The 14,438-nt window shown below is 39.3% G+C and overlaps 1 protein-coding gene across 1 annotated transcript in view; it reads right to left on the bottom strand.

Annotated features, from left to right (window-relative positions):
- The window catches only part of LOC130928165 (copine-8), an 86,738-nt gene extending 72,942 nt beyond the window's left edge, over positions 1 to 13,796 (bottom strand). The window contains exon 1 of the mRNA XM_057854422.1: positions 13,577 to 13,796. Within this exon, the coding sequence (XP_057710405.1) occupies positions 13,577 to 13,674 (98 nt within the window). The 5' untranslated portion in view covers positions 13,675 to 13,796. The remainder of the gene's footprint in view (positions 1 to 13,576) is intronic.
- Between the last annotated feature and the right edge of the window lie 642 nt (positions 13,797 to 14,438).

Below are 14,438 nucleotides of genomic sequence, written 5' to 3'. Positions count from 1 at the left end.
CAGCGCTCGGTTAAGAATCAAAGATACGTCCGATACCTAGGCCGATTCAAGAGATCAATTCCCGGTCGCTTTGGAAGGTTTCTCCGATATACTGCAACTTTGTCTCACTGATTGCCGCTGCCGTTTTGCTCTCAATCGAAACCAAGCGAGCTCCCTGCCGCTAAGACGCAAATGTAAACAAGCAGGGGAAATTTGACTATGGCGTCGTCCCGTGCACTCATACGCATCCTTTTATGCGTTTCGCCTGCACTTAATGTGACCCTCAGCGGGTCAGCCCAAAGCAGACTTCGATTGATGCTTTCTGGTGTTGTTTTTGAAAATTTATCGGAGGCGTGGAGGACCAGGAAAAGGTCAACGCAAAGTTCGTTTGCAAAACACCGGAACAAAATCAAATGGAACTGTTCATATTAGGGGTAATTTATTTTCCATTTAGTTGTATTTTGGTATATTTATACTAGGGCTGTCAAAATTATCGCGTTAATGCGCGTTAATTAATTTTTTAAATTAATCACGTTAAAATATTTGACGCAATTAACGCACATGTCCCGCTCAGACAGTATTCTGCCTTTTGATAAGTTTTACAGCAAGGTTTTTGTGCTGTCTAACAGCGAACTCTTGTGGTCGCTTTGCGACATGGTTTATTGCTTTCTTGCCATTTCAATATGGCTGCACGACGTCTCGGGCTGACGCCTACGTTGTAATGTTGTGCTTATATGATCCTTGGACAAGATTTGTCCGTAAGTATGGTTGTTGCAAAGAATGTACATATTATGTTAGTAAGCGAAATGTTATATTTTTTGTATGAGACGCTTTTTGTTTATGTTTAGTGAACCACTATAGCGTGCTAAGCTAACGTTGTTGCTAATGCAATGCTTGTGTACTTTTTTCTTGTAGTTTCACTACGGTCTAAAGAGGACAATGGTTTGAGGCCATTTTATTAATAAATCAGATGAAAAAGGAAGAAGTCTGATTATTAAGGCGTCGTTCTCTAGCTGTCTACCTTTGGAAAAAGTAGACGCTTCGGAGTGAGGACAGCATAGACAGATTTAAATGACAGTAGAGTGAAATGCCCACTACAGTCTTTATGTACCGTATGTTGAATGTATATATTCATCCTGTGTCTTATCTTTCCATTCCAACAATTTATTTTACAGAATATATATATAATTTACAGAAAAATATGGCATATTTTATAGATGGTTTGAATTGCGATTAATTGCGATTAATTAATTTTTAAGCTGTAATTAACTCGATTAAAATTTTGAATCGTTTGACAGCCCTAATGAAAACCTATAAATGTTTGGGTAGTTTTGGTTAAAGCGGACACTGTTTTTTCATCTGCGCGATTTTGACAAAGATCAGATCACATTTGATGGTGATTTTATGCAGAAATGTGAGAAATTCCAAAAGGTTCAGATACTTTTTGATAGCACTGTTGGTAACTTAGGATGTACTTGAGTACATCTAAAAGTGTTTAGGTAGCTTTTAGGGAGCATTTAAATCTTGCATTTAAGTCCATTTAGGTGTATTTTGGGTCATTTAGTTGTATTTAGGTAATGTTTACGGGGTATTAGAGTTCATTTAAGTGTCTTTAGTTACATTGTAAGGGGGTTTTGAGTACATTGAGGCGAATTTAGGTACCGGGTAAGTTATTCGAGTTGAGTACATCCATAGACTATGGTACATCTAAAAATGCTTAGGTCGCTTTTAGGGAGCATTGAAGTATATTTAGGTGTGTTTGGTCACTTTTAGGGAGTATTTGAGCACATTTAATAGTGTTTATGTAGATTTTAGGGACCATTTCAGTACACAGGTGTATTTTGGTAACTTTTAGGTGACATCAGAAAGGTTAACACCTTTTTAAAACAATACATCGATTCTTGGCAAGAGCATGTCGATAAACTTTTGGGATACTAAGTATCACGATATATCACAATTTCAAGGTTTTGTCACACTCAAAAAACATTTAGTGTCAACAGTGCCTACAGGGAAGAGCAGGCGTGCTTGTTGGCTTGTACTTTCCTCGGAAAAAAAGTATCTGAGAACCCGTGTGTTATTATTGTCAACAGCTACCAAGTTTGCTGACAGAGTTAAGACCGTGACACGAAAGTCAGAGAGAAATGCAGAGAAACAGGAGCAGTTGACAGGAAAACACGTATTGAGAGGTGGTAGAAAAGAGGGAAACTGTCAAGACAGAACCCAAAGAAATTCAGTTTTTTTTTTTAAATTTTGTTTTGTGGGCCCTATTCACTGTTAGTGGGAGCAAATATATACTTATATGTGGGTTTTATATATGGGACACATTGCTTCCCACTATTATTCTAATCATTGGGAGAGGGATTTTAAGGCTTTAGCCATTTAAAAAAAAGGCTCCAAAGGCTGCCAAAATTCACTCTACTCATTTTATGCTGCCTTTTAGCTCTAGATACTGTATGGGTAAAATGGCGCCATTATAGATTGAACACGACAATGCGTGAGTGGGTCGTGCAGCGCATGCGGTAATTGCGTTAAATATTGTAACGTGATAAATGTCATAAATTTTAATTCTCGCCGTTAGCGCGATAAATTTGATAACCCTACCTTAAGCTTAAACTAAAAACTCTGGAAGAGTGTAACACATTGTCTGTAACGTTAAATACTATTAGAAAACAATTTAATTAAAAAATATATATATATTAAAAAAAGACATGTCCGATATTTTTTTGCCGATTCCGATACTTTGAAAATGACGTGATCGGACCCGATCGATCGGCTCTCTAGTTTTGTTTAATGTGAATAGAAGGCAATGGGAAGTTTTTGTGGGTCCAATAACATTGACCATGGAGTCGAATCATTCCATAGAAGGGGTGTGATAATATATCGAAAAGGTGATATATCGCGATTAGGGCTGCAGCTATCGATTATTTTCGTAGTCGATTAATCGATGAACTAGGTGGTTCGAGTAATCGAGTAATCGGATGAGGAACACGAAAAATAAAAATACCTGCGCTGAGCCTCAAACGATATAAAAATAAAATAAATAAATAAGGATCTATGACAACAAAAGAAAAATCGGCTAATTTACGTAGCAAAAGTCCGCTATCTTAAATGCTATAAAACGCTAACTTTTAATTTTTTTAAACAATGCTCTTAACAATTGTTTCAGACACATATTCCCACAAAAAACAGCTAAATATACCTAGAGTCAAAACTAAATTACGAATGCATTAAAAAAACATTCGCGCAAACAAAAATTTGGCTTATCTTGGTCTCAACATGGAGCAGCTGGACTCAGCCATGTGAAATGAGGCAGACAATAGGGCAGTGTATTCACCCAAATCAATAAAACAATGCACTTTCAAAATAAACCATTACAACGCCACTTTAATTAAACGACTACTCAAAGCAGCAAAATGTAATTCGAATCTTTTTTTCTAATCAAATACCCGAGTTAATCGATTAATCGTTGCAGCACTAATCGCGATATTTATAGCCCAAAAGTTTATCGATATGACACCGCCAAGAATCGATATATCGTTTTACAAAGGTGTCACTGATTGAAAAACAAAAGGAACCAACAGGTTGGTTCCATTAGAATAGTGTGTACGTTAGCTAACGTAGACATCCAATTCATTTTGACTGGATTGGACGTCTAACACTGTCAATTGGTTAAATTAATTTGTATGATTTCCCACAATGCACCCCTTTGTGTTATTGTCATGTGACACATTCCAAAGCAATGTTTGAATGGAGATCTGCTCACTAATGATGCTAATGAGCTACTATAGAAAATGAAATAGTTCTTTTTGGTCTGCTTTGGTAATGCGGAGCTCATGTTCTGTTCTAGCAGACTATATGAACGCGTTTTGGCAGAGTTTGCTCATGTCTGAGTCACCTGGCTCCTCAGCCCCTCGGGAGGGTGGAGGTGGTGGTGGGGGGGTTTGTTTTGGTGGCCATCCACCCACCTCCAACCTGAGGCAGAGCTGAAATGCCATCGCTTGTGAGCCCGCGCCTCTACAACGCGTGATGCATGCGCTGTGTCGTTATTCCACACACCAGCCAGTGTACAATATCTCCATGGTTACGAAGGTTTCTGAAGTTATCTTGTAAAAGGGACAAAACCGGCGCAGTATGAGACAGAGACAATATAATAGTAATAATAATGTATACACCAAATTCAACTAAAATTCCCCTAATCATTTCTCCTGAGAAAAAGTTCCTATTCATTTCAATTAGGGGTGGGAACCTCACGATACAATACGATTCACGATACGAGGCATTAATGGTGATCTCACGATAGGGCGATACAAAAATGATCAATACATTATGCAGGAAGTCATTCTACGATATTATTTGATGCATCTCGTGAACAGAAAAACTAGCTATTTTCATCACTGTGCTGTGAATTGGAATGAGTTTATCACTACTTGATGTCCATCTGCGGCCAATGTCAGGCAATGAGTTCATTTTGGGGTATTTCACGTCACTTTCTGTTGATTTGGGGGCATTTCTGGGTCTCTTTATTAAATTTGGGTCACTTCCTGCACATTTTGGATTCGTTTACTGTTGATTCTGGGGCATTCGCGGGTCACGTTCTGTTTATCAGTCACTTCCTGATGATTTTAGGGTATTTTCAGGTAACTTCCTATTATTTTCCTGTCACTTTCTGTTGATTTTGGGGTATTTACGGGTCTTTTCCTGTTCACTGGCAACCTTCTGTTGATTCTGGGTTATTTACGAGCCTTTTAAGTAAAGATGTCCCGATCGATCGGCATCCCGATCACGTCATTTTCAAAGTATCGGAATTGGCAAAAAAATATCGGACATGCCTTTTTTTAATATATATATTTTATTTAAATCGTTTTCTAATTGTATTTAACGTTACAGACCAAATGTCTTACACTCATCCAGAGTAGTTTTGGCTTAAAGTAGGGCTATCAAATTTATTGCGTTAACAGTGGTAAAATTTTTTTTTTAATTAATCACGTTAAGTAATTAACACATGCGCTGCACGACCCACTCACGCATTGTCGCGTTCAATCTATAAAGACGCCGTTTTACCTATAGATAGTGCGAAAAGACAGCGTATAATGAGTAGAGAGAATTTTGACAGCCTTTGGAGCTTTTTTTTATGTGGCTAAAGCCTTATAATACCTCTCTCAGCAATTAAAAATAACATTGGAGGCAATGAGGGGAAGAAAGGTAGTAGTTGATCATTTTCTCAACACCCTATGTTCTTTCCCAACGCAGAGAAGATATACCAATTGGTGCCCCTACGCACAGTCATGGTTGCACTTCCCATCATGAATTTGGGCAGAAGATAAATGGCTGCAGTATCATTTACTGAAAGCTCAACAAATACACTAGATGGCAATATTTAGTCACAATGTACAAAAGTCACATTTATCCTTTAAGAATTACAAGTCTTTCTACCCGTGGATCCCTCTCACAGAAAGAATGTTAATAATGTAAATGCCATCTTGAGGATTTATTGTCATAATAAACAAATATAGTACTTATGTACTGTATGTTGAATGTATATATTCGTCCGAGTTTATTCATTTTTTTCTTAATGCATTGCCAAAATGTATATGATCGGGAAAAATTATCGGGAATGATTGGAATTGAATCGGGAGGGAAAAAAAGCAATCGGATCGGGAAATATCGGGATCGGCAGATACTCAAACTGAAACGATCGGGATCGGATCGGAAGCAAAAAAAAACATGATCGGAACAACCCTACTATAAATCATGCTTGCCCAAACTTTTCATCAAGCATTTTGGCTGAACAGAAACAGTCGCTTTAAATTGTAACGCTTGCTAAGTAAAGCTTGGCAGCGAAAATAACACAGGAACCTTGACGCTTTTTATCCCCTCATTTTATTCTTCTTTCCGCTACCCAGCCTTAATGCAAAACAAACAACAAGCCACTGGCGGGCCACTAGGGGTGTGACAAAATATCGAAATAGTGATATATCGTGACACTTTGTATCCCAAAAGGTTATCGATATGCGCCTGCCAAGAATCGAGATATCGTTTTAAATAGGTGTCAATGTCTAAAAAACATAAAATAAAAAGGAACCAACAAGTTGCTACCAAAACATTCCACCATAAAAGTGTCTCAGTTAACTCTAAGACTGCATTGACGGTGCTCTCCTCCCAATCCATTTAGACTGGCAACGTTCGTTCATTTGAAACCAGAGCATTCACAGTCATTCTGTCCGATTTTCAGGGCATTTAAAGGTCATTTCCTGTTGAGTTTGAGTCACTGCCTATTTATTTGGGTGATTCCCAGGATCCACGGGTACTTCCAGTTTTATAACTCAAAATAAACATGAAGTGACCCATAAAATACCCCAAAGTCAACAGGAAGTAACTAATAATCGACAGGTAAATGACCTTAAATGGCCCAAAATTACCTCATTGGCTGCCACTGACGGCCATAGACGTTCAATCCGTTTGAAGTGGGAGGCAAATGGATTGGGCGTCTACTAGTGATAAACTCATTCCAATTCACAGCAGAAGCTTGTTTTTCTGTTTATTATTCTGCCTATTAGTTGTTTTTAGGATATCCTAAAATGATTTCCTGACCAATGCGTCGATAATCATTGTATCATCGTATCGTCAGATCATCGTTATTGTGAGCTTTGTATCGCAAATCGTATCGTATCGTGAGGTACCAAGAGGTTCCCACTCCTACAGTCCACCAATAGGAGCCCTTCGTTGACGCATAAATTACCGTGCCGATGACAGCCCCGGTGATGCTACAATATAAAAAAACGTTTTTAAAAAATGTCCATCCATCCATCCATAATCTTCCGCTTGCTCCGGGGTCGGATCGCGGGGATAAAATAATAAGATGCATGGATACATTTACAGAACATATCACAAGAATTGCATGTTGTTTCCAATCTGCACTTTTGGTTAGCGGTGCTTTCAACTCCGAACCATAGTAAAAGTCAACACCGCGCTTCCTTTCTCTCCCTAATACGCTCACCCACTTCGTCTTCTACGCCAAATTGGCAATGCCAGTCACACTGAAACGGGACAGCGGCCCCTTGGAGATGCTGGTAACAATGTTGTTTATAAAAATGTTACAGTGGTGCAAATAAGTATTTAGTCAACCACCAATTGTGCAAGTTCTCCTACTTGAAAAGATTAGAGAGGCCTGTAATTGTCAACATGGGTAAACCTCAACCATGAGAGACAGAATGTGGGGAAAAAAAACAGAAAATCACATTGTTTGATTTTTAAAGAATTTATTTCCAAATTAGAGTAGAAAATAAGTATTTGGTCACCTAAAAACAAGCAAGATATCTGGCTGTCAAAGAGGTCTAACTAGGCTCCACTCGTTACCTGTATTAATGGCACCTGTTTTGACTCATTATCGGTGTAAAAGACACCTCCACAACCTCAGTCAGTCACACTCCAAACTCCACGATGGCCAAGACCAAAGAGCTGTCGAAGGACACCAGAGACAAAATTCTAGACCTGCACCAGGCTGGGAAGACTGAATCTGCAACAGGTAAAACGCTTGGTGTAAACAAATCAACTGTGGGAGCAATTATTAGAACATGGATGACATACAAGACCACTGATAATCTCGCTCGATCTGGGGCTCCATGCAAGATCTCCACCCCGTGGCGTCAAAATGATAACAAGAACGGTGAGCAAAAATCCCAGAACCACATGGGGGGACCTAGTGATTGACCTACAGAGAGCTGGGACAACAGTAACAAAGGCTACTATCAGTAACACAATGCGCCGCCAGGGATTCAAATCCGACACTCCCAGATGTGTGCCCCTGCTGAAGCCAGTACACGTCCAGGCCTTTCTGCGGTTCGCTAGAGAGCATTTGGATGATCCAGAAGAGGACTAGAAGAATGTGTTATGGTCAGACGAAACCAAAATAGAACATTTTGGTAGAAACACAGGTTCTCGTGTTTGGAGGAGAAAGAATCCTGAATTGCATCCGAAGAACACCATACCCACTGTGAAGCATGGGGGTGGAAAAATCATGCTTTGGGGCTGTTTTTCTGCAAAGGGACCAGGACGACTGATCTGTGTAAAGGAAAGAATGAATGTGGCCATGTAACGAGAGATTTTGAGTGAAAATCTCCTTTCATCATCAAGGACATTGAAGATGAGACGTGGCTGGGTCTTTCAGCATGACAATGATCCCAAACACACAGCCAGGGCAACAAGGGAGTGGCTTTGTAATAAGCATTTCAAGGTCCTGGAGTGGCCTAGCCAGTCTCCAGATCTCAACCCCACAGAAAATCTGTGGAGGCAGTTGAAAGTCCGAGTTGCACAACGACAGCCCCAAAACATCACTGCTCTAGAGGACATCTGCATGGAGGAATGGGCCAAAATACCAGCAACAGTGTGTGAAAAGCTTGTGAAGAATTACAGAAAACCCTTGGTCTCCGTTATTGCCAACAAAGGTTACATAACAAAGTATTGAGATGAACTTTTGGTATTGACCAAATACGTATTTTCCACCATGATTTGCAAATAAATTCTTTAAAAATCAAACAACATGATTTTCAGTTTTTTTTTTTCAACATTCTGTCATGGTTGAGGTTTACCCACGTTGACAATTACAAGCCTCTCTAATATTTTCAAGTGGGAGAACTTGCACAAGTAGTGGTTGACTAAATACTTATTTGCCCCACTGTGCGTCATTTGAAAGAGTCAGAGATTTGTTGATACGCTCAAAAGCTGCACCAACAAATCAGCCCCTGACATAAATTAGAAAAAAATTTAGGATCAAACGATATTTCAACATGCTTAAAAGACCACAAACGAGTCAGAACAGCAACAATGACAACAAGGAAGGTTTTGGACAACTCAATATGGTAAGCTAATAGGCCACAGTGCCAATCTTTTTTTTATGTTTTACAAGTTAGACCTGTTGAGAAGTAATTGCTGACTGTAAGTCCCATCTGTGGTTATGTCGACAATTGCCCGTGCTGTGCAGAGTATAGCCTAAATAATTTTAAATTGTTGTCATAATATTCATACCATGGATATTATGCTTTTATTTTTTTTATGATTGTTTTCCTGGTACTATGATTCCGTCTCTCTTGTGAAGCGTCTTTGTTTGGCTTGAAAAGCGCTCTAGAAATACAATGTATTATTATCTGAAATTGAGGCTCATAAGTCCCACAGCATGGCAAGTGGGCATTTGCATGTTGTTTCAGCACCATTTCTGCTTATATTCCGGGACCTCTGTCCGTCTCGTCAACCCCGCGCTGTCATGTGTACTTCGCGTTCCGGCAACTTATGATTTACAAATTAAGCACTGGTTCAAGGTATATAATTATCTTTTTCGTACCATGCATGCGTGATTGAAGCATTTACTCGCAGGAATTTTCTTCTTTGTTTCCACATGGAGGCGGCTAATTTTCGTAATTGACTAGCCTCTTAGTTTACTTTTAACCAAGAATCGAGATGGTTTTATGTCCATATCTATGAAGAATTCAGGGATTCAAGCATTTATTCACAAGAATTTTCACCAGAAAAGGTCCTTTTACGCCAGGCGGCCGCTAGCCTCATTCGCTAACAGAGTAGCATTGTATGTCGTCAATATACGTAAAATAAACGCTAACTGTACGGTTTCTTTGCTCTTAACCAAGAATCGAGACTGTTTTACGTCCATATCTATGAAGAATTTGGGGATTCAAGCATTTATTCACAAGAATTTTCAACGGAAACAGCTCTGTTTACGTCAGGCTGCCGCTAGCCTCATTCGCTAACAGTATACTAGTATAGTGTATAATGATAATAAAGGGATATTCTATTCTATAATAAGTTGTGATTGCATGTATAAATTATTAATTATCTATTTAAATATTATTTATGATCGATTCTGCATGTTTTCCTCAAGTATAAGTTTCTGATGGTAAATTGAGTGATTTATTAGCTGTTGGAAACTTAAATGAAAAAAATTAAGTTGCCATTTTGGTTAAAAACTTAAATGATATGTTAAATATTGCTATTGATCCTGAAAATATAGGTGATAATCTCTGCATTTGGTGATTTTTTGTGCATCTAGTGTAAAATCTGAGACTTTTATAGCCATTTTAAGTTGTGTTATACTTATATATAAAATAATTAATCGGGATTTTATTAGGGAGCGACTCTGAATTTTTTTATGCTGTTGCTCATGGAGACTCATATATGGCGAAGGTAGGTGCCTGTTTTGGTTTTAGGTCGGTAGCAGCTTTGGTTTTGTAAATATTTGAATTTGAGGTTTTTTAAAATAGGCCCCCTACGAATTGGCCTCGTTTCCCGTGTCATGTCAATAGGTTATGAAGTCTATGGTATGGTGTACACATTTAAAAATCAGTGCTCACTAGGGGTGCAACGGTTCAGTTCGCCCGCGGTTCGGTTTGAACCTCGGTTTTGGGATCATGGTTTCGGTGCGGTTTCAGTTTGCGTTTTGTTTGTTTTTTTAAACTGCCTTTATTTTGCTTTTTAAAAAATGAAATAAACACTTAAAATGTAAACATTTTCGACTGTTAAAATGCCTCTTAGCTCTTTAGTTTTTAATACACACAGTAGTAAAAAAGTTACTTGGCAAAGTAACTGGTGATACCTTTCATGTTTTTTTTTTCATTAAAAAAAACAAACAAAAAAAAAACATAGTAACCTTTGCTATGTTTGGAGGTCATTTAATGTTGTGAATCAACCGTTAAAGTTGATAAAATTGCTCCCGTTTTTGCATTAGTTCCCTTCTGTCTACTTTAGACATGTGAACATTTTAAAACTGTTTCATCCTTTAAAGATAGACTCAAGTCAAGATTTTGCCGATTTAGGAGTATTTTAGATAAAAAGTTGCTTAGGTTCGCTCGGAAGGTTTACTACAACAGAGCCTTTCTGAGAAGTTTACTGCTCTAAAATGCCGGCTGTTTACTAACACTACCAAGTCTATCATTTCGCATGTAGTTCTATATGCATGAGATATCTAGGCGTAGATTGTATGTTGTCGGCTAAATCAGGTAATATTGGAGCCACCTAGCCTAGCATCGCGTTTGCTACAGCGTCTCAACAAACACTCTTCCCTCTCTGAATCTCTGACTTTCCTCACGTCATTCAACCAACGCGTTGTCTCGTTGCAGAAACGGTGACCAAATCCGAACGGATGAAAAAAACGTAATGCACGAAAAACGTGCAGATTTTGAACGTAACGTACGGCATACACATTTAAAAATGAGTGCTCACTTGTACAAATTACGACGAGACCGTACAATTTGACAGGTATGAATTATAGTGGACCGTCACAGTTAGGTAGTAGCACTCTTTAGCACGGGATGTCCAACTTTCAGTGGTCAGGGCGAAACTATGTGCTTTAGCGAAATCATCTTCGGTGGCTTTGCGTGCCATTTCATAAATGTCGGGGATTACAGTGTTGGAGAAATATGTCCGCGAGGGAACAATGTAACGCGGGTCAAGCGTTTCAAATAAATTAACGAAGCCCGCTGTGTTTTCACTGGTGTCATCTCCAGTGTTGTTTATCGTACTGAAAAAAAGTAATTAATTATAGTTACAAATTACTTCTCCCAAAAAGTAATTGCATTAGTAACTCAATTACCTGAATGTAAGAGTAATTAGTTACTTGGCAAAGTAATTGGTGATAATTACTTTTTTTTTTTTTTTTCCTCAAAAAAAAAAAACAAAAAAAAACATTGGCCACACTATGTGAAGTTTTTTGTGAAGGTTTTTGGTACAATTGGCCCGAGCCCAATTCTTTACCCTAATTTACCCTTTACCCTGAATCAACTGTTAAAAGTTGTTAAAATTGCTCCCATTATTGCATTAGTTCCCTTCTCTCTACTTTCGCCATATGAAAATTTTAAAACTGTTTCATCATATAAAGATAGATTCAAGTCAAGATTTTGCCGATTTAGAAGTATTTTAGATAAAAAGTTACTTAGGTTCGCTAGGAAGGTTCTCTACAACAGAGCCGTCCTAAAAGGTCTACTGCTTTAAGATGCCGGCTGTCTCCTAACTCATTTAGTGCCATGTCTGTCATTTTGCATCTAGTTATATCTATGTACAGTACAAGTGATATCTACCATGTCTACCATATCTACCATAACATGCGGGCGTAGTTTGTACTAGCTATCGGCTACAACATGTATTATTGGAGCTACCTAGCATCGCGTTTGCTCGGCGTCACAACTTTCTTGCCTCCTCCCTACTCCTGCTCTGCTCTGTCGTCTCGGTGAGTCCGTCTCCCTCAGACTTTTCGACCAATATAGTAACGCATGCCTTTCCGTCCTCAGTAACGGTAACGGCGTTGCCGATATGAGAAAAGTAATTAATTAGATTACCCACTACTGAAAAAAATAACGCCGTTAGTAACGCCGTTATATTGTAACGCCGTTATTAACAACACTGGTCATCTCCGGGGTTGTCCTGCTCTGAGAAAGTGATATCTGTGGGTGATCCTGGCTGAGGTGCTGGAGTCATGTTATAAGTGTTGCTATTATCATAGGGAACAAGCGCTGAGCAATGCTTGCAATTTTTTTTTTTCTTCAATATTTTCTCTCCCTCCGCAATGAAGTCCACGGGGAAACCAAAATGTTGCCACACCGCAGATTTGAAAGAAGCCGGTGCTTCCTCAAAATTCGGTCTCTCCACTCCTCTGCTCGCCATAGCTATTTGTTTTCTTTCTTGTTTCACTTCCACTTCGCTCGTAAGCGAGAGAGGGCGTTACTCGGCTTCTATTACACAGGTGCTTGACAGCGATCCGACATTTATTTCTCCACAGCGGTGCTTCACGTCACACACAGGCACACAGAGCTCGATCAATTCATTCCACAAGCGTTCGGAATACATTAATTCCAAAACCGAAAAGGCGCGGTTCTTAAAGGCGTATTGAACCGTACAGGGCGAACCGTGCGGTTCGGCTTTGAACCGCAAACCGTTGCAACCCCTAGTGCTCACATGCACAAATTACGCCAAAACCATACAACTTGACAGGTATGAGAATACTTCATGCATTGGTTGTGGGTCAACCATTATTGGGTTTTTGCAATTTTTATTTTTTTTTTTTCCTTGGGGGCTGGGGGGGGGGGGGGGGGTCTTGTCGCCCAGGGCACCATGTAGGCTAGGAACGCCACTGGTTACACCCGTAGGTTTCAGTGTTCTAAATATTCCCGTGCTATGTTTCATTTCTACTGTAAAACAATCCATACTGTCTTGTTTTCCACCCTGCAAAAGCTTTGACAGCCATACAACGTGTCTTATCTAATTCCTATCTGTCTGCATGTCAGATGACACACCCACGTCCATTCTGCCAAACACTTGCTGTATTTATGGACAGAAATTTGTAATGACAGCTCGTGAACGTCAGAATAACGAACCAAATTGGGAATTTGAATGACGTTCATCTTCGATCTTTGTGTGAGTTCCTCCGACTACCTTGTCAAAACTTGTTTACAAATCTTGGAAGAAAAACAGCCGATTCGAGGATTGACGACACAAACAGTGCTCACACACGGAAACCAACTCGATTTGTACTTTTGTAAACAGGATGAGTTTCAAAGGATTTGGAGAGATTTTGAAGAAAAACGAAAGGAAAGCCGACCTGCAGGACACCGTGATCTCAACTTTGGTGGCTGGTATCGACGCGTTGAGAGGATCGAAGTCCACTATCGACGCCATGTTCAAGAAAGTGTTGTTCATCCTGCCAAAAAGGAGCTTTGTTCGCCACTTTCCTTTCGTTTTGCGATCCGCCCCGCCTTCTCCCCTCCTTGCGGACGGCGGCGAATGAGCGACGCGGTGGAATGTGAGCCGTCCCCGGCGTCAAGTGGAGCCAAAGTGGCAGGGGGAAGAGAGAGCGAGAGTTGTGATGTCACTTCTCTCTCCCCAACACTCGCACTTCCTTTACTACAACATGAAAGTTCGTTTTTAATTACAAAAAAAAACAAAAACTATCAAGGTGATGTATATACATATCTAAAAATAAGCAAAATCGATCTATACTTAGGGGCGGATCTAAAAAAGACAACATGGCGAGAGGGGGGCTGGAAGTTTAATGAGATTTAATACACCCATTTAATGTTGTTCCTCAAATGTATTATTCTTTCATTTCCAATGACATTTAAATTACATTGACTTCCATGTAAAGTGCTGGCCAAAAGTATTGGCACTTCTGCAATTCAGTCAGATAATGCTCAATTTCTCCCAGAAAATTATTGCAATTACAAATACTTTGGTAGTAATATCTTCATTAATTTTGCTCGCAATGAAAAAACACAAAAGAGAATGGAAAAAAAATTAAATCATTCTCATTTTACACAAAACTCCAAAAATCAGCCAGACAAAAGTATTGGCACCCTTTTAAAAAATCATGTGATGCTTCTCTAATTTGTGTAATTAACAGCACCTGTTACACATAACAGGTGGCGGCAATAACTAAATCACACTCGCAGTCAGTTAAAATGGAT

This window comes from Corythoichthys intestinalis, chromosome 13, assembly GCF_030265065.1.
Source record: "Corythoichthys intestinalis isolate RoL2023-P3 chromosome 13, ASM3026506v1, whole genome shotgun sequence".
Taxonomy (NCBI): domain Eukaryota; kingdom Metazoa; phylum Chordata; class Actinopteri; order Syngnathiformes; family Syngnathidae; genus Corythoichthys; species Corythoichthys intestinalis.
This window is presented reverse-complemented; position numbering and strand designations above follow the sequence as displayed.